Source organism: Lytechinus pictus, chromosome 15 (assembly GCF_037042905.1).
Source record: "Lytechinus pictus isolate F3 Inbred chromosome 15, Lp3.0, whole genome shotgun sequence".
In the NCBI taxonomy this organism is placed as follows: domain Eukaryota; kingdom Metazoa; phylum Echinodermata; class Echinoidea; order Temnopleuroida; family Toxopneustidae; genus Lytechinus; species Lytechinus pictus.
In genome coordinates, this window is record NC_087259.1 from 27801471 (window position 1) to 27823083 (window position 21613).

The 21613-nt window shown below is 35.0% G+C and overlaps 1 protein-coding gene across 1 annotated transcript; it reads right to left on the reverse strand.

Moving 5' to 3' along the window:
* Positions 1-6516: 6516 nt before the first annotated feature.
* Positions 6517-15934, reverse strand: LOC129278044 (uridine-cytidine kinase 2-like). Its single transcript, XM_054914247.2, has 6 exons — positions 15686-15934; positions 12670-12820; positions 10425-10521; positions 9402-9541; positions 8541-8687; positions 6517-8275 (listed from the first exon to the last, which is right to left on the reverse strand). Exons 1-6 carry the CDS (start codon positions 15767-15769, stop codon positions 8094-8096), a joined length of 801 nt encoding a protein of 266 aa, XP_054770222.1. The 5' UTR covers positions 15770-15934; the 3' UTR covers positions 6517-8093.
* Positions 15935-21613: the final 5679 nt, after the last annotated feature.

Here is a 21613-nt window from a genome sequence, read left to right on the forward strand (position 1 = left end):
TATTGGTGAAAAATTTGAGGAAAATCCATTAAAGATTAAGAAAGTTATCAGAAATTCAAGTTTTGGATTTGTGATGTCATAAATAAGCAGGTGCCCCATATGTTATGTGATATAAAATGCATAAATTTCCATTTTTTAACGGTGTGAAATGATTTGTCTTTTGATATACTGAATGTACAGCAAAAAACAATTTTCTATTTTCTGAGAAAATGACGTTTCATTTATTTTTTTTACCATACGATATGTAGGAAAGCTGCTCGCATGTGACGTCACAAATCAAATAATTAAAATTCTAATAACTTTTTTATTCTTTGATGGATTTTTAGCAAACCTTCTGCAATATTTTTTCTGCTATTTTTACAATAAACTATTTTGTCATGGTGAACTATCCCTTTAATTATAAAAAAGAATGTTGCAATATGGGTAAGGAAACTGGCTAGATTGAGTAGTTGAGGATTAGAGGTGGAGCTATATAAGTGCTAGTTTATATTTGCTTTAAATATTAGCTTTTACACTTCATACATACATTCCCATCGATTGACCCCTTACAAATGTAAAAATGTTTTACATATGCTTTATAACGAATGACTTGTAAACACAATCGGTATTACACAAAATTTCAATTTGGCCTTTCAAAGGCATTTATTACAGTAAACAAAACAATTTTAAACTGGATTATAAACATTTTGTTTTAGTTTTTAATACATGATTTTATATCAAGCAATCAGAAAATTACAAATCTGAATCTGAGTAAATAACACAGGCATGGGATCACAGAGACAGAAAAGAAAAGCAAGATTAGGAATAAATAAAGATGTCTGAACTATAATGGAGAAATATGACAGAAATCTGAGAGGAATAAAATGACAAAATTAAAGAGAGGAATAAAAAAGTCAAATTGGAAAGGGTGAAAATAAATAGATGCAATGTTCTCTTAATATCAAATACAATTTAGAAAATAATGAAATGACATTTTCATTAAATAAATGTCCAAGTAGTATTTGACTGGATTAAAAATACATTGTAATTCAATGTTCATGAGTGGAAAAGTCTACAACAAAATTTAAGTAATACTTCTACTTGAATAAGGAGCTGCATAAAACAAATTGAATTTATAAAAAAAAATCTTAAGGTCTTCACTTAGATTTTTGACTGATTGTATCAATACCGTTTCAAGGGAAATTATGGAAATATTTCCCTTGATGTTCTTATAATAACTAGGTAAAGAAAGAATAAAATGATATAGGAAATAAAGGTAAAGAGACTAAAAAGCCACAATGATGAATGTCTCAAAATAAATTCCAAATAAAAAACGTCAGGAATACACATTTCTGAAAAGCATTGCAATTTATCGCATAAGGCTTTGTGTTACCATGGACAAAATGAAAATTTGACATTTTGGAAGTTGTCGAGATAAAAATGATGCTTTATAATGCGCATGGCCTCACAAACGCATATTAATACTGTAAACCTGTACAATCTTCAGTACATATATACATCAAAGATTAGCTACTTTCAAAATTTTATTTTCCAAAAAAAAAGAGAAAGAATAAGAGGCATATCAAGTCTATATGCTCCTATCATTTTCATAATCAAATCTAATACACAAGCATGCGCTAGTTTGAACTGGCTACCAATATCTACCATACTTTTGTACAAGATTCTATACTCTAGATATTATATACAACACAATTACATCACCAATTATTTTACAAATCCATGTACAAAAAATCTGTATGTTATCCAGAATGTGATTATCAAGGTGTACGAGGGGAAAATATGAAAGCCTTTCAGATAGACTTATGCACGCCTAAACAACTTTGAAACAATTGGAATCGTCTATTTCTATGAGAGTAGTTTGGATTTTAGGTGACTAAACGATTCAAATGAAACATTTTGGACTGCATGCTTAAACAACTAGAGTATGAGGCATTTAGAGTACGGGTATAGTTTGAATTTAAGATGACTTAACTATCGATATGAAGCCTTCGGACTGTATGCCTGTCTGAGCAATTTTGAAGAAATTGGAATCGTCCGTTTCTATGAATGCTATAGAGTAAGGTTTGTATTCAAGATGACCATTAAACTAGTTGAACTTCTCCAATTGGCGTTGATTCCAAGCAGACAGGCCCTTGTAATCAATATTAATGTGAAAAATAAATGGAACGAAGTTTGCCCGTCTCATCAATTCAAAATCTTTGAGAAACTAGGCCATTGTGGTTTAGACTTCTGGGTGACATATCCACAAAAATGTTTATCATTGTGACATCACTAAAAAAATGGTACTGCTCGTTTGTTTCAAAATCAAACCATGCACCTGTTTCAATAGAGCAAGAAATTCAAATGGGGGCTCGGTCCATTCCAGTGTGGAAGTTTTTCTTCCCAGAAAATACCCAATTGATTCAAGCATGTAAATAAGTCACTGACAGCAACCACTGTCAGGGAAACGACAACTATTTCAAATGTATACACACTACATACAATTGAGCACCTATAACCATTTCATATGTATACATGTACCACCGGGCACCTAGAACTATTTCGAATCCTACATACAATTTGCTGTTTTATCACCTATAAAAATTATTGTTCAGACATACTTCTACTACAGTTTATTTTCATGGATATAAGCCACACTCTGCCTGTCGCTAGATTCCATTACAAAGCATTTTTCCTGAGAGTTTAATAAGTGCACGTCCCTGTTCCAGCGTAGTACCACAAGGAGTCTGGGGTATATCCAGGCTCCAACATCATCACATTCACATCTTTATTTGGTTCAATTTAAAGAAAATAAGAGAATCCCCTCAATACTCTGGTATTTAGAGTGAGGTTGTGAAAAACTCAATATTCCAATGCTCATAACTTCACAAAGACATTCAATGCAATAGTTTAATTGTAAATGGGATGTTTGACTCTGAATTTCAGAGTGCTTAATGCGAACACATTTGATGTCAATCAATATGACATCACTTTAATTATCACTTAGAAAGAACAATGCAGAATGTTATATCAAATATTACTCCCATAATTCAGGGTTACGTTTTGAACACATTAAACTTAGATCATTACAGTTGAAACTGAATATTCAAAGACAAAAATTTACAAAGCACATCATAGAAAAAAAAGCTAATATGCTGATCCAGCTAGCAGTCAATAAATAAATCAAAACAACTCATCCTAAAACTAAATTCTGGTACATGTATAAAATGTCCATTGGAAATCTGTTTTTTAATATCACCTTTTAACAACTTATCACTCAAACGATTGGTTACTCAATACTCATCGAGATATTCTTTCTAAACATCACCATATCAAACAATTTTAGACTTAAAGTATGGTGTTGGTAATGATAATAGACATATTCCTTTTCAAACACTGTGAAAGGGACATGTAAACCAAACACAATCAAGGTAACACATCTACCAAACCATATCAAATCAATCACAAAAAGGTTCAATATCATTTTACCTTATCAGAATTTTGAATATATTGAGTCTCTTACAAATTCATTATCAATTGAAATCAACTTTATTTTTGGAACAAAATACCGGAATTAGGCCAAACCACATTTGGTGTGCAGATGCCATACATGTAACTCTTGTCAGACAAAGTGTACCTCCAATTAGTTGGAGAATTACAAAATGAGTCAGGTATATCTCCATGCATAAATAATAATTTGATATATGTAAACTTGAAGACTGATGAGAAATAACCATAGTAAATAGTACCCAGACCCTACAGGGATTACAGCTTTAAACATAAATGTCAACAGAATACTTTCTTTTATCACTGGTAGATTCTGCATTCAGAAAATTTGTTCTAACTGAGAAAACAAATCATAAAAAAATAAATAAATACCTCATCAAACTATGGATGCACACATTGCATGAGTACAAATTGATGGCACTGTTGGTATACATGCACATAGACTTGAGCAAGTTTGGAACATTATACATGTAAATTATTTTCCACAAGCTGGGCATGCAATTGAAAAATATTGATGAGATTAATAAGGAAACATGATGTAAAGGTTTAATTTAACTGTTTTTAAATCTCATAAAGAAAATTGAAAAAAAAAAATGAATAAAATAAAATTAGAGCACCGTCCAGGAGTGCTTAATATCTTGATGTGTATGCCGTGAATAAGAAAAAAAAACTTATCAAGCCTCATTATTTTACTAATACTGTGTCATACCCGAAGAAAGTAGACGTGTTAACATTCCTACTCTATAAACTCAACTGAAAAAAAAGGAAATGATGTCCTACGTGTATACACTGTAACTGTACCTCATCAATACTATCTATTTATCAATGCTATCTATTCTATGATGGTATACATAGTTGAAACTTGTAAATCATATTCTTTACTAGTATGTGCTTTTATCAAGTTTTATTTGTATCTATAATCATGTTTATTATTGGTATTTTGTCACTGTCTATGTATTTTTTAATGTGTGGGGACCATACCAAGTTTTAACTCAGTCTCACAAAGCTACCCTGTTCAATTAAAACTCGAAATAAAGCCTAATTGTATCCTTAAAGGAGAATGAAACCCTTGAAACCAGCTGAATCCATATCAAAGAGAAAAATCAAAGAAACATATTGTTGAAAGTTTGAGGAAGATTCAATGAATAATAAGAAAGTTATGAGCATTTAAATATTGAGATCACTAGTGCCATGTAGATCCTCCCATCGGCAATGCGACCAAGATCTGTGATATCACACACGTACAACTCCCTCATTACTTTAGTACTTATTTCACGTATATTCTCACTTTTATAGAGTCTATCACAAGGTGAGGTGTTCTCTTTATGAGATGACAAGTACAGAGGTTTCACAACATTATATCATTGATGAATCGTTTGTCATATGATTAGAATGAGCAAAAAGATATGTTTTGGGGTATATTTTCAGTGTCCAAATGGGAGAGTTGTACGTGTGTGACATCACAGATCTTGGTCGCATTGCCGATGGGAGGATCTCCATAGCATTAGTGATCTCGACATTCAAATGCTCATAACTCTTTTATTGCTAGTCCTATTTTACTCAAAGTTTTGTTGATCTTATTCTTTGATTTTTCTGCTTTCACAAAAGCTAACTTGCTCCAAGAGTTTCATTCTCCTTTAATATAACAGTGCAAATAAAAAAGAATAATTGTTTTTTTAAAGAAATTTATATCCAACTTGATAACAGAATACATTTAAATACAAAGTTAATGCCTTTTATTGGACTACTGAGAGTCTGAGAATGATGCAACTTAAAAAAAAAAAACTTGGCAATGCAATATGTAAAGTCCACCTCGATGTGCCATAATAATGATGTAAAGAAAAAGTCAAGTGAATGGGAAACAATAAAAAACCATTTCATTCTCTCACAACATAATTATATGTGACAGAAGACAGTAATATTCCCTCATCACGACCTTCTTGCCTCCTTTTCATGCTCGTTTGCTAGGAGATTCAGCCACGACCATTTTCTAAACTATAACTATGAAAAAAAGAGAGAAAATAAAATTTATCTACACATTATGCAATGTCCATTGCTAGAAGCAAGATAAATATTGATCTGAAATTGACGAAATATATTGTCAAATTATCTGTCTTGAATATGTCGATCCAAGTAAAATAACATAATAGTATCAAACTAAACTTAAGAAAATATTCATCATGATACCCTTCTGTTTCACAATTATTTCAGTTCACATCAATATGTTCCATAATACAGGCCTGCCAAAATTTGAAAATGAGAAAAAAATAGGCCTAATCGGGTGGTGCAAATTTTTCTCCACAATTTCAGGTGTGTCTCCCTCACTTTTTTAATTAAGACATGTTTAGCATTCTCATATGAAATTACAAGTGGAGGAAAAACTATATTACTTATACATCCATACCCCACCACACAAATACTGTATATGGGCTGATTTATTTTTCAAAAACAGAGTGCTCCCCTTTTTTTTATGAATAAACAATCTTAAAAAAGGGATAACTCCTGGAAGAAAACAGTAGTTGGCAGGCCTGCATAATAGTATATCAAATAGACAATCAAAAAGAAATATTAATACATTTTGATTCACATACATTTCAAATGAAAACTTTGGATCTTACAAATCTAATACAGGCATGTCTTTTGAACTGCCAACACAATTATAGTAATTTATAACATAACAATTTTAAGTACATGCATGTTCTGCGATCAACAACTGGCTGATTACGAGAATTTTTTTGTGAACTCATGAGCCATTAAACTAATGTAAAGAATGCATATGTATCATTACACTAATATGCATGCTATTAAAAACAAATAACTAACATGGCACTAGCTGCCCGAGTTGTAAAATTAAGAAGCGTTGATCTATTTCATTATTGGATTGCCTTGACTTTTTGCAAATTGGTGAAGCAAAGTAATAAACTCCACATAATTGTTTTTTATCTACATCAAAAAGGAAAAGGGCCTTAAAGTATCAACTCAACTTCTTTGTGAAACCTGAATTTCCCCCTTCATTTTGATGCAATCCATGCAAAATATTCAATATACTTTGTTTCAGCAACCACCTGTCAATTAAGAGACTTTTCTCACGTTTTCTTAACCCCGTACTTCCTTTTCTCACAGGTCAAATTTTCTGCCCAACCCAAGATGAGAAAATGCTTGCTTTTCTCCCAAAAAATTCAGTAATCCCGGACTAGAGGTAGCCATTCACGAGTGCTACTCTCTAATGGACAATAGCACTGGCTCCGTTGCCTCCAAGGGCACACATTGAGCACCGTCTGTGGCTTGGCTGGGTTTTTATTCCCACTAGCGAGTCTTCACCCCAGACTTTCATGCTCAACACTGCAACTGCTAAACCTGCAATTTCACAGGGCCAAATAATCAAGTACCATAGGTGGGGGTTAACCCACTTTGCATATTAAAATGCTGTGAGAAAAGAAAGTGAGCTAAGTTTCACCCTGTACTATAGGTGGGGCCAACTTGTCACTTAGCCCAGCCTATAGATTAGGGTTAAGAAAAATGTAGCTTGTGAGAAAAGCATTAAAGACTAAAAAAATTGGTTTCCTTTGAATACAATTCCCACAAATCACCTGCGTACAAATACTGCTTTTCTTTTTTTCCCCTTAAAGGGACTCTACCAGTCGTGCCTTCTCCATTCATTCAGTGTGGTGAACACCTATGAGCGTACAACTGTGACCCACCATCGTCTTTTGAATATTGTTTTACAATGTATGTACACATTGTTCAATTATTCACAAGGGATGATACGTGGCATGATGATATAGTAGGCAACATCCAACATCATTAAACCAACCAGCTATGATTGCAACGAAACACATTTAACAACGACGTACAAGCAAAAAATTATATTCATAAAAAAGCCAAACAATCTGTTTCCTTTAAAACCAAAGATTTCTATCAAATCGAGGTAAGGAAATTAGAATGCTGTGTGAGTGAGACACAGTGAATACATTTAATTGACATATACGAGCACCGTCTGTTTCAATAAAATTCTCTCCCCTCTATCTTTCTCTATTTTTTTTTTACAATATGATAATTCAAAAGGAACATGTATCCCATGAACAACATGAGAACTTTTAACTGCTGTAAAATTCAGCCTGCGAAACCTCATCAAATGGCCCTGAATTCTCATACTGACTATGAATAACAGAGGCCAAAAAGAAGAGGAGTTCTGAACTCTCCAAGGGAAACGTGAGTGAAAAACTACTTTCCCCTGCTTGTTACAATACACCAGTAGAAAATTAATCTCCTTTTTAGATTGGCAAATGAAATAATGCACACACACATAACCAGCCGTCACAAAATCAATCATGCATTTCTTTGACTTTTCTGCCAATCTTTAACAATTCACATGCATTCATATCAAACACACACACTCACACACAAATATTCATGTATAAGAAATGATGGCACCTCTTCAGCGACAACCTGGCATTATGGGTAACATCAAAGATTCTCGACTACCGTGAAATTCATCGCTTGATATATCTTTCTCAAAACTGCCTCATTTCTATGGATAAGAAATGTCCCTGATGATAATCATGCACACGTATCAGTGAAGTATGCATGGGATTGGTGCCTTTGGACTAGTGAGGGCGTCCTCCTGATTCTGACACTTTCCTTCCAACCGGAACAGCTGGTATCAGCGTAGCATTGTGCATGGGGGTCGAAAGGCCATCAATGAGCTTGGCTTTGCCATTCTGGTATTCTGTTTTGATGCCTCCATTGAGAATGTCTCGAATGTGATGGACGATCAAATTGATGGCAACTGTTCAAGATATATGACAGGAAAAATAAAAAAAGTTTTCCAATTATAATTCAATTTATTTACTTTGTAAAAATCAAATAGGTACATGTAAAATATGAACACCATAACACTCCACAAAAGTTGGCTATACATCAATTTTATATCCATCAATTATTCAGTAATCATGGCCAAGGTCTTGTAAATACTGTATCAAATATATTACATTTGATATGGCAAGGACATATTCAAAATGCCTCAGTGAAGAACCACACAAGAGAAGACTTGCCTGTATTTTCGGCACCTCTGGGAATGATTACATCGGCATATTTCTTGGTTGGAAGACAAAACTCTTCGAAGGCAGGTTTCACAAATTTGACGTATTGCACAAGCACCTTGTCAAGGTCCCTGCCCCTTTCCTTCACATCTCGCATGACTGTAGGGGTGTGGGTGGGGCGAAGAGGGAGGGGTAGGGTGAGGAAGAAAGGGAGGGGGAGGAGTGGGGTAAGGGGGAGACATGAAGAAAGGTAAATCAATAGCTTGTCTGCAAAACAAAAAGTAGAGTACAAGGAGGCATTTCTTCAACATTTGTCCTCCGTCAAGGTTATCAGTTCTGACAACTTTCTTTGATTATCATATTACATGTATCCGAGTATCAAGGATGTCTAATGTTACTGTTTGGAGGACAAACCAGACTTTATCAGATGAAAATCTGACCAGTCATTTCATGAAATGCTCCCAAGGTGCATATTACTATCATATCTTTCACAACTTGTCAGTGTTGACAATTTTCATGAAGAGGTTCCCAAAATGCAAATGTTATAAATAATCAATTTCCCTAAAATACAACAGAACAAATTCCAAAATGATGAAACACATAAAAACATAGCCTGCAGCTTGGATAAAGGCATAACAATTGTGAATATATCCACAAAATTTAACTTCCTGATTGATATCCAAAGCAGTTTGATCACAACATCTTTTATGCATTGATCAAAATCATAGATGGGAGTTCCTTGTGAAGGTAGTGTGGCCCGGTGAAACCCCAAATTGCCTGTAATGTAAAATTGGAACATAATGCACAATTTCTAGTACATTCTATTTCTATGGTGAATTAAAATTTGCAAAAATAGAAGAAAAAACAACTAACCTCTTCTTGACAACCTCGTATCTGCATCTGTGTCGACAAAGAGTTTCATGTCAAACATATCTAAGATCTCTTTGAAGTAGAAAACCAGGATACCCTCGATAAGAACTACGTCTGTTGGATATATCTGGTTGATAGCCGTTCTGGGTGGTGAAAAAACAAAAAGACATATATGTCTTTCCTAGGTCGAATATCTTGGGCCCAAAGAAATCTGTGAGACTTACAGTAATAATCTAGATTTAGATCATTTGACTTTGATATAGAAGGTCGACTCATGCAGTGTACTGTATTGGGGTTGTTTGAAAGTCAGTCAATATTACATAAATAATGCACATTACCAAGAGCATTAGTATGGGTTATCTGCCTGGAGCAGTCCGATACACACAAGGTGAAGCAGAGTGTGTCCTCCTAGGTTCTAGAACATAAAGCTTAGCGATTGATTGTGGGGATGATCTTTATGATTGATCATACACAATAATCAATGCAATTAATCATATAGAAACAAGCCCCTCAACCAATCGCTAACCTTTATGTAACAAGGCCTTTTTCAAATTACCTGTTATATACTTTACTAATGCTGGACTATTAATGTGCATCATTTGTTTTATCTGCATTTCTTGTCCAACCTGGGGGGGGGGGGGGTGTTTCATAAAGCTGTTCGTAAGTTAAGAGCGGCTTTAAGAAGGATTGGTGAACCTTTCTTACGCACTAAACTACCATCAATGAATATTATACGCATATCATTTTAATACCACAAAAAAGGATTACCTGTCGCTCTTTAATTCGCTCTTAACTTACAAACAGCTTTATGAAACACCCTCCAGGTAAGAAGTGATGAAACAATGAAATATCAATAGCCACATTCAAATTTTCATAATTCTCTTCCCTCCCCCTTACATGTACTTTACTCCTTTCACACAAATCACTTTATTATCATAGCTGGATTTCCCTTTAAAGAAACTTTGCAGAAATGAAAATGAGGGTGCCCTGATATACAATAATGATACTGAAGGGTTATATGATCACCTTGAATTTTTGACTTTGTCGTAAACAGGCACTCCGACGGGCTGACCGGCTCGGAGTTCTGATAAAGTATTTTTCATCATCTTTTCATCCACAGCATCTGTCAAATCAAAATAAAGAAATACCCACGGTTAAACCTGCTAGTGCGACCACCTGTATACAGAGTCAGAAAAAAATGTCCCGTCAGTTTGAAATTGTCTTGTCCGAAATATGAACATTTAATCATTGCTTTATTGATATGTCCTGATAGAGTTATTCACCCAGCATATTTTGGTATCACTTTCATACTGATCTTTGCATGCATGACTGACTACGAGACAATCTCCAGAAGGTCGTAAAAAACTCAGTTGCGCCAAGCTGCAGGGTGAAGAATGAAACAAAGTGTGAAAATGTTGTATGTACTAGCAGAAAGACACCTACACATCATTCCAAACACAGAAATACACACACTCCCCTCTCACACTCACATACACCCACAAAACACACCACCTCTCCAACACCCGCATAAAAACAAACTTGTGAAGGGCTCAACATAAGCAACCGCAACCACTTCAAGCATGAAGTTAACCAATGGGACAGTTGGCCACTGTGATCAACGAAAGACATTTGAAATGAGATAAGGTGAAATTAGGAAATGTAATCACTGCTTTATGAAGTTTTTAGAAAGGGTGTGTGTGGGTGAATGTGTCTGTGTGAGAGAGGTGATGTGATGTGTGTGAGAGTGTGTGTCAAATGAATGATGGGTAGGTGTCTTTCTGCATGCACACAATTACTTTTCACACTTTGATTCTCCATCCAGCAACTTGGCGCAACTGAGATTCTATGACCTTCTTGAGAATGTCTCGTAGTCATTCATGCAGGAAAAGATCCATATGAAGATGGTTACCAAACATGCAGGGAGGTAACTCTACCAGGACATTTCAATAAATCAATGATTCAATATTCATACTTCAGACAAGACAACTTCAAATGATGAGACATTTTTTCTGACTCACTCTCTGGAAGAAGGGTTGTCGGTCTGTAAAGACCTGGGGTCCGTTTCATAAAGGACTTGCAACTGTTGTAACATTGTCATTATGGCAACTACCATGGTAACCTTGACTCTGATTGGCTGCTGAGCCCTGTTACCATGGTAGTTGCCATTATGGCAAAGTTACAACAGTTGCAAGTCCTTTATGAAACGGACCCCATAAAGGACTCGCAACTGGGCTCAGTAACACAAAGATCAGTCATCATTCGCTTAATGAACTGACCAATCACTATCACTGTTATACATGTATTTGGTTTAAAATACTGACCAGGAACTAATCAGAAGTGCTTTTTCATATTTGCTATTCATCGCTAAGCTTTGTATTAAGGGGCCCAGGAGGCCTTTTCATGAAGCTGGTCTTAAGTTGACTTTACAGATGACTTGTGACCATTTCTTGTGCTACATAATCACTATGTTGCTGACTTAAGAACATGTTCCAGTCGTGTGTAAAGTTAAATTTAAGAACAGCTTAATGAAGCACCATCCAGGGTCCCGTAACACATAGGTTAGCAATTAATCATAGCTTGATTTTTACAATTGATTGTACATTGTATTCAATGCAATCAATCGCAGAAAAATGTTCTATGATCATTGCAAAGATTTGTGTTATGGGCCCCAGGGGTGGTTTTCTGATAATAAACCTAGATTTAACTTAGTCTAAACTAGAATGTCAGACCTAACTTCTATGGAATGCTCGGTTTTAATATCATTTCTTCTATACTTATAGCAAATATAATAATTCTTTAAAATCAAAATTTTCTCATTTCACGACAGATTATTTTTCTTTTGGCCTCCAATTGGTTTTATTAGTTTTTTGTGGGGACCATAATAATTCTTCTCTTTTCTTATCTATATGTATTTCTTTTCTTTTCCTTTTAAATTTCTATTCTTTGCTTTAAAGTCCTATTCTATCAAGTACAGTATGATGTCTTTCTTCTCCTTACCACTTTACTCGTTCTTTTTCTGTCCTTTCATCAAGTTCTTTTCTCTCATTTCTTTTCAGTTTTTGTTCTTTCTCCCCTTGACCCCTTTTGTCATAGTAAAGGTTACTTTTTATACTGTCATTTTAGTTTTTGCTTATGTGCTAGATTGGTCTCAAGATCCACCTATAAAGTTTCAATCAGGGTCTGTGACTGCAGTCATCTAGTCTCAGATCTACTACAAAATGATACTAGCCCCCCCCCCCCCCCCCCCATCCCAAAACGGTCAAGCTCATACCTGGATGGTCAAAGTTGTAGGAACCCGGAGCAGCATTGCTTGTGATAACATCCTTGTAGAAACTGTCCATACTGATGACCGTTACCTTGCGTTGCCTGCTGTCCAGCTTCTGCTGTCCAAGGGCTTCTACGATACGCTCACATACTGATGACTATAAATACAACAAAGAGTTTGACAAAGAGAAATTTAATACAATGATCATGTGTACAGTAGCCTGGTCTCAAGTTCTCTAGTCAAAGCAAACTGCTCTTAAATAGGACTTCTTGAAGTTTGCTCTTGTTACAATTGCTCCAATGGAAAATCTGCACATCAAACCAAAATAAACCAAACCCCAAACCCTAACCACAATGCTATCATAATTCTGATGCCCACCCCCACCCAAAAGCAAAATCCTAATCCCCGGGGGGGGCACTCAGTATATAATGCATAGTGGGTATGTGCCGCGGAGGGGACCCCCATTTTTACACTCAAATTTCCGTTCCGAGGCATAGCATTTTTGTCTTATTGAGAAAAAGAACAAAGAAAGCCGCTCCAGAGCATAGCATTTTCTTCTTCTCGAGAAAAAAGAAGAAAAAAATCCGCTCCAGGGCTTCGCATATTTTCCGTTACGCCGTTCCGGTCGCAATTTTGGTGAAAAGCGGCCGCAGCTCGCTGTCCGACCATCGCCTCTGCGCTAGCGCGCCCGTCAGTCGTGCCGCCGGGCTAGCTGCAAGTACGTTCCATAGGGATGCATACGCACTCGCACGCAGGCGACCCGTTCCAAGGATCCCCGTTTTCACAAACATTTGTAGTTCCGAAGCCCGTTCCGAGGACCCTCCTTTTTACAATGAGCCCGCTCCAAGGCCCCCGTTTTTTGTCTCGCCCGCGGCACACCCCTACCACTTTTTTGGTCGAGTGCCCCCCCCCCCGGGTCCTAATCCTCGACATGTTTGTCTACCAAGGTAATAAAATGATGGCAAATATCACTCGAACAAACATATGTCTGATCACCTTCAGAAGTAAATATAAATAAAGCTGGCAATTTCGTGCTTGCACATTAGCTTTAGGAGAGTACGCCAGCCTCCAATAGACAATCTGTCTTGGCATTAAAAGACAAGTCCACCCCAGAAAAATATTGATTTGAATAGCGAAAAATCAAACAAGCATTATGCTGCAAATTTCATCAAAATCGGATGTAAAATAAGAAAGTTATGACATTTTAAAGTTTTGCTTATTTTTCACAAAACAGTGATATGCACAATTCAGTGACATGCAAAAGAGACAGTCGATGATGTCCCTCACTCACTATTTCTTTTGTTTTTTATTGTTTGAATTATACAATATTTCATTTTTTACAGATTTGACAATAAGGTCCAACTTGATTGAACCATATAGAATTAAAACAATGCTAATTGCACATGTTCAGGGAGGAATTAATCTTTGTTTCACATGACAACAGGAAAAAAATTGGAATATTTCATATAATAAAATACAAAAGAAATAGTGAGTGATGTCATCATTCTCCTCATTTGCATACCGACAAGGATGTGAATATAACTGTTTTGTGAAATTAAGCGAAACTTTAAAATGTCATAACTTTCTTATTTTACATCCGATTTTGATGAAATTTTCAGTGTTATGCTTGTTGGATTTTTCTCTTTTTATTCGAATCAACTTTTTGTTGGGATGGACTTGTCTTTTAACAGGTTCAAGTCAATTGGTGTTGTTGGTTAAAAAACATACCAAACAAAAAGAAACAAGTTAAAAATAAATGTGAAAAAAGGAGTTTTTAGCCTCCATTGGTGGGGACCATTAGTCTTTCATGAAGTTTGGTATTAACCATATTGATAACTGCACATATACATACATGCACTGTAAATGTATACAAGGGGCCAGAGATTTGAATTTGGTCTCATTTTAGAGCTAAATAGAAATGGTATAAAAATCATTTTCTATTCAGTATCAATCGATTAATCCATAGTAATTAGAGGGAGGAAACAATGAAAACAAAACTATAGATGTATCACAATTAAAACCAAACTGAATTTCATTTTCATGAAAATTGGTCTTGTTTCAAAGGGGAATAAAAATTATAAAGAGCTCATTAACAGTAGGCTTCAAATAATGGCGCTGATTTTGAAAGAATGAATACTGGACGAGCAGATATAGGGATCGAAAGTGGTCGCTTATTTGCATTTGACAACGGGAATGTTACTTGTATTTCTTGTTTTGAATTAGAATAACTTAAAATTATAATTTACTAAAAGCTTTAAGGCTTGGGATTTAATTTGTTGTCAGTCTGTACAAACTAGATGATTTACAATTTTTTTAAAGAAATAAATAAGATGATTTAAATTTTGAAATCAGAATTTACATGGATTACGGATTTTAAAAAAAGCGCGGTTTGTGTGCTGTCGCCAAGCGAAAGACAATGAAATCAAGATGGTGACGTAAACACGGTGGCAAGTTCTTCCCGTCTTTTCATGCTTTTCTTAACATTTTTCTCGTTTTTTGAATGAATTCTTGTTTAAAAATGAAATCAATATCGTAGAAATGTCGGAAATGAAGTTGTATCCCATGTAAATGATTTAGGGCTAGATCTTTTAGGAGTAGAAATCTCAGGGGCGAAAGTTTCAGGTTTTACTTTTAGGGCGGTGCGTGTAGATGTGGGAAGCAATTCACCAGGCTCAGCTCCGTTGCCGTTGAGAGCGGGAGTAAGCATACATTAGACTTTTTAGTAACATTTATTTTTACTCTCTGGGAGCCTCCAGGCTAGCAAAAAACGAAGTGCTTCTTTTCAAATTAAGATGTCACATTACGAAAGATATAGCCGCTCTAGTAACACTCACATTCATCATGTTCATGCATTGTTACAAATAAACAAGTACACGTACTTGTTGTACACGTGCTACACACACAATTGCAATTGAGTTTCCCTCGCCTCGCGCCTAATTGCACAACGACCGACCTCGCGGTCTCCCGCTAAAAAAAACACTTACAATTTACATTCAGATAATAATTACAGCAAACTACTTACTTTTCCAGAAGCAGTACCTCCAGCAACTCCTATCAGAAATGGTCGTTTGGCTCTCCCATTGGTACAGTTATTTTTCTCAGACATCTTGATTTTTCAGTGCAGGGTCGGTCAATCAGTCCAAAAACAAAGTGAAATGTGTTTACATGACGTCACGTTCACCACTGAACTACACTGTACGTCGTACACACACTGTGCTTTCCTTCCACGCATTAACTACATTCCAATCGCCATATTGCAACTCCCAATGTCCCATTCGCGTGCGGGATCATCGCCATGTACCTGTACCCGCTCTATTGACCCATCGATGGAAGGCTAAGCTTCAACAAACTTACATTTGAAAAGATAAAAATTAATCTCTTTACATCATTCCTTTATTTGAAAGTTTTACACCACTTTGAGCTTCACGGTATATTAGGTCTACGTAAAACTTCTTTTTTTAAAGGACACGTCCACCGGAAACAAAACGTTAAAATCCAGCAACCATAGGCCCTAACACTGAAAATTTGATCAAACTCGGATGTAAAATAAGAAAGTTGTGACATTTTAAAGTTTCTCTTAATTTCACAAAACAGGGATATGCACATCCTCACTGGTCGGTATGCAAATGAGAGGGAATTGATGGCGTCATCGAATCACTATTTCTTTTGTATTTTATTACATGAAATATGAAACATTATGATGATCCCCCCATTGTCCTGCAGTGAAACAAAGTTTAATTCCTCTCTGAACATGTGGAATTACCATTGTTTCAACATTTTATGGTTCAGTCAAGTTGTTCCTTATTGTCAAATCTCTAAAAAATTAAATACTGTATAAAATACAAAAGGAATAGTGAGTGATGGGCATCATTAATTGCATGTCATTGAGTTGTGCATAGGCGAAAATTTAAAATGTCATAACTTTTATTTTACATCAGATTTTGATCAAATTTTCATTGTTATTCTTGTTTGATTTTTCTCCATTGATTCAAATCAATATTTTTCTGGGGTGGACTAGACCTTTATTTTTTGGGTGTGCAAAACTGCTTATATATAGACCCAGACCTAGCTAATTTACAATAATTATTTAGAGGGGTCTACAAACTATCCGTCCATGAATAGATTCTAGATTCAGACGGGATTAATCAGATAGATTCAGATTCAAAGTTCATTGATAGATAAATAGATAGATAGACAGATAAATAGATAGATAGATAGATAGATAGACATCAACCCAAAATAGGATTTATTTATACATTTACATAAAGTTAGGCCCCGGACTGTATATAGGCCTATACCCCAAATCCCTCACAACACATCCATTCCGATGGGATACATCGGTGTTAAAGGACAAGTCCACCCAAACTAATTAATTAATATGAATAGAAAGAGAAAAATCCAAGAAGCATAACACTGAAAATTTCATCAAAATCGGATGTAAAATAAGAAAGTTATGACATTTTAAATTTTCGCTTAATTTCACAAGACAGTTATACATGTATGCATATCCTGATCGGTATGCAAATGAGGAGACTAATGACGTCATCCACTCACTATTTTTTTTTGTATTTTATTTCATGAAATATAAAATATTCTAATTTTCTCCTCATTGTCAAGTGAAACAACAATTAATTCCTCCCTGAGCATGTGGAATTAGCATTGTTTAATACAATATGGTTCAGTCAAGTTGGTCCTTATTGTCAAATGTGTAAAAAATGAAATATTGTATAATTCAAACAATGAAAAACAAAAGAAATGGTGAGTGAGGGACATTATCGACTGTCTCATTTGCATGCCATTGAAATGTGCATATCACTATTTTGTGAAGAAAAAAAAGCGAAACTTTAAAATGTCATAACTTTCTTATTTTACATCCGATTTTGATGAAATTTTCAGTGATATGCTTGTTTGATTTTTCTCTATTTATTCAAATCAACATTTTTCTGGGGTGGACTTGACCTTTAAACAGTTATAGTGCCCCCTTAGTAATTGTAAGTTTTTTTTTATCACACTGTGAGTGTCAGCCTGGAGGTCAACTTGTTACTCCAAAATGGCAGGTCAATGTGCGCCTCAAGATTCTTCTAACAATGCTGAGTCATAGAGATATAATTAGTATACATCTCTATGTGCTGAGTACACCACTAGTACTCATTCCATAGTAGCTAGTTCAGTGGTGTTCGGAATCCCAGCCGTACGGTCATCTGCTGCGTGGAAATCAAAGAATGATGTCATCGTTTGTAATCGGTAAATCGGATTTAGACTTAAATCAAGTATTTGAAATAAATTACAACTTAAAAATAAAATCTAAATCAGGGAAAACAACAAAGTATATTTTTATGCAGTTAAAGTTTCATTCACTAACCTATTACATATTTTTGAATGAATTTCCTTTTCTACAATTTTAATGTTTTTAGCTTGTTTTGAAAAATAAAGACCTTGTCTGCACGTCTGGAGTAAATGCAACGGTTCTGCACGAAGGGGAATTAGAAGTCCGATGAATCTCGAACCCCTTTCCTTCGGCAATACACCGGTTAGAACCATGTGATTATTTTTTTTAACCCATATTTTCCCTGATCGGCTACTCAAAGTGGATTTTTGTTTGTTTCTAGATGCGATCGCGAAGCGCTAGCGGAGAAAAAAAACACGAGATTTCAAACATTAGGACGGGACACTCTATTCACGTTTTGTAAACTTAAAAAAGGATGGGTAATTTGGCATCTTCCTATATTGCGAGTGCAAAGCGCGAACAGAAAATTTTCTAATATTCATATCTGAAACTGGATCATTTTAGCTCGTTTTTAATAAAGGTCAAGCTGCGTATCTTAATAAAGATGCGACTGCGTGTTCCAGAGTTCGACAGAAGCTGGGAATTGTGAATACATTTCATTTTTTATCATGAAAATCAATAATGCGAGCACGAGCTGAAAATATTTGACATCCATGCAGGTATGAAAAGAGTTAATTTAAGCACTATTTAAAGCGCTGTGTATAGAGAAATTATGCAGTGGATGTGGATAACATTGAATGATGCGGACTAAGCCTTATTAGTCAGGATTTTTGTCATATGAAAATAATGACTATCTTCCTATTCCTCTTCCTAAGCGTGATATGAAACTTGTCGATATTCCTTAGTTAGCAGGAATTCATGAAAATGTTATTATTATATTTATCAATGTAATAAGCCTAATGAGAGCGTGACATTTGTTGTCATTGAGGACTGAAAACTTGATATTTTATGTACTTTTGTAATCATGAATAGGATTCATGGTTTGATATATTTTTAACAATAATTAATGCGAGCGCAAATCGCGAGCCAAAATTTTTGATAAACTTTCATGAAAGGGGGATTTTAAGCAGTTTGTTATAGAATTAAAACAGAGGTATACATAACTCACCAATCAAAATGTGAAAGCACAGCGCAAGCTGGAAATGTTGATATTCACACCATAAAACGGACATTTTACAGAGCACTTAAAAATCAATTTGTAAATCAGACAAAAGAATGCAAGCTCGATGTCCGAGCTGAAATATGTTTTGTATAGGCCTATTGACTTCAAAACTTTATTTTCTAAGCTACATTTTATCAGCCTATATTGGGCAAGATATATGTATCTAGTCGAACACGCAATGCGAGCGCGAGCAAAAATTTAATATAGTGACATGAAATATTTGTTTAATCTCGGTCAGTTTATGTATAACTATAACAACAACAACCTCCCAAATGTATTTAATTCAATGTTTCCAAAAAATCAATCCATTCATAACTATCCAACAATGCGATTGGGTGAATTCCATTTACCACTTTTAAGAACTTTGCTGGCTCAGAACACATTTATATATGATGGACCAAAGTTATGGAACTCACTTCATAATGATATAACAACTGCAAAATCTTTGAACTCTTTTAAGACTAAATTCAAATTATCTCTATCAAAATCTTATAATATACTCCAAAATTAAGTCTAATTCTTCATCTCTGTCAAGTCATCATTATTACTATAAAGACTATAATTAAAACGTAAAATAATCATTATCCTTTTTTTTACTGAAAAAAAGAAAAAAAAAGTCCTTCTCAGATGTGCTCGTTATTGAACCTCATACATTATTGTGTCTATCCTCTCTTCTATTTTCTCTTTCTTTCCTGTCCGCTTATCTGCGTTCCTACCGGTTATTAATTTGTTCACGGCTTCAATCACATTTTTCGTGCATTATATTCTTTCCAGGTTATATATTTTTTCTTCTTTTATACACATCATTGAATCCAGTTTGCTTGAGTCCACGATGGCATAAATTATGTTCTACCTACGTTCAGCAGCACCCATCCATCTTCTCAGGGCATTCTCCCCTTTTTTTTCTTCTCTTTTTCTGGGGGGGGGGGTGGGGTGGGGAAGGGTGGATATAATTATTGAGGACGGGTTGTTTTGTCCTATATCAAACTATATTTTTTGATAACTTCGTATTTATTTTGTGAGTATTATTTCTCTCTCATTTATTTATTTTTTCTCATTTTATTACATATATCTGTATTTGTACTTTGTTATTTGTTGTGTTATCTATTTGTTGAGGGGCCCACATTGTACAAGCATTGCTTTTTAGTGGGTCCCTCCATTTCCATCTTAATTTAATTTCTATTGAAAAATAGTATACATATTTAAAACCTACAATGTGTTGCCCAAATTGTCTAAGTGTTTTTTTCACAACATATGTATTATTATTTTGTTTTTTTGCAACGGATACAAATATTTATGTTTATTATGGTATACAATTTGTTTTTGTTTGATGGAAATGAAATAAATAAATTTGAATTTGAATTTATACTTAATATTTTTTAACACTTTCCAAGACTCAATGCATGAACTAGAATTTTCTGTTACTCCAGTGTGTTTTTCTACAAGTTGTGATAATTGGTGGTCATAACAAAAATCGTCTAACTTTTCTTTATCTTTTGGATCAAATATATCTACATTTAAGTCACCAACAATGATATATTCCTTGTCATCACTCTCTATCTGGTATAAGGTTATATTAAGTTCGTCAAGAAATTCAGATTTTTTTTTTGGTAAATAGACAACTCAGCAACAGGTTGCTGACTTTTATGTCTCTTTCAACCCAGCACGATTCAAAAGTTTTTGTCGTGACATCTCGAATATTCCTAAATGAGATATTATCAGAAATGTATAAAGATGTACCGCCATGGCTTTTGAGTCGTCGGTCCATTACGAGTGAGAGAATACACAGGAATGGCCTTTTTGCGTGTCTCTAATATCTTTATGCAACCATGTTTTTGCCATCGAAATTACATCGATCTTTTTCCCAGATAATAATATTTTCAATTAAAGGTCTAATTTATGTCTTATGGGGCGTTGCAAGAAACTTGTGATCAATCGCAAGTCAATTTCCGTTCCCGAAATCAAGCATATGCCGTACGTGCAATTTTTAATTGCAAATTTGCGATTGATTGCTAATTTGCTCCATGAAACAAGGAATGTAGTCTGATTTGCTATAGTTAAAAGTGATCAATCAATTGTAAAATTGCAACAGAATATTTGCGATTGATTGCAAATATTTTCTTGCAACACCCGACTCTGAATGTTTAAATGGGCGATTTTGAAGCCGTTAGTATTGCAGTGTATCTACCTCCTGCCTTTTATTGTGGCGTGCCTATATTTTGTTGCGGAGTTATAGCGAGGCGAGGTTTATCCCGAGATAGTTTATCGCGGGTCCGATAATTCACACTGAAGGCAACACTGCTACAGTCTCGGCACAGTCCCGGGACTGTAGCAGTGTTTGAGGCCAGGGTGAAGAGGTACAAGTTTGTGTAGGTAGACCATAAGATATATGAGAGACATATGAGGTAGACCACCAAGCTTTAGTAAAGCTGATCATTGATATTGAAATATCACTGACCCGTACCCATGCCCGTACCTCGGCTGAGTGATTTCTTTGTCAG

Coding starts and splice junctions, on each gene's coding strand:
- LOC129278044 (XM_054914247.2), bottom strand. CDS start 15,769: ATGTCTGAGAAAAATAACTGTACCAATGGGAGAGCCAAACGACCATTT. Junction 8,688..9,401: donor TACGAGGTTGTCAAGAAGAG/GTTAGTTGTTTT, acceptor ACACCCCTACAG/TCATGCGAGATGTGAAGGAA. Junction 8,276..8,540: donor CAGAGGTGCCGAAAATACAG/GCAAGTCTTCTC, acceptor TATCTTGAACAG/TTGCCATCAATTTGATCGTC.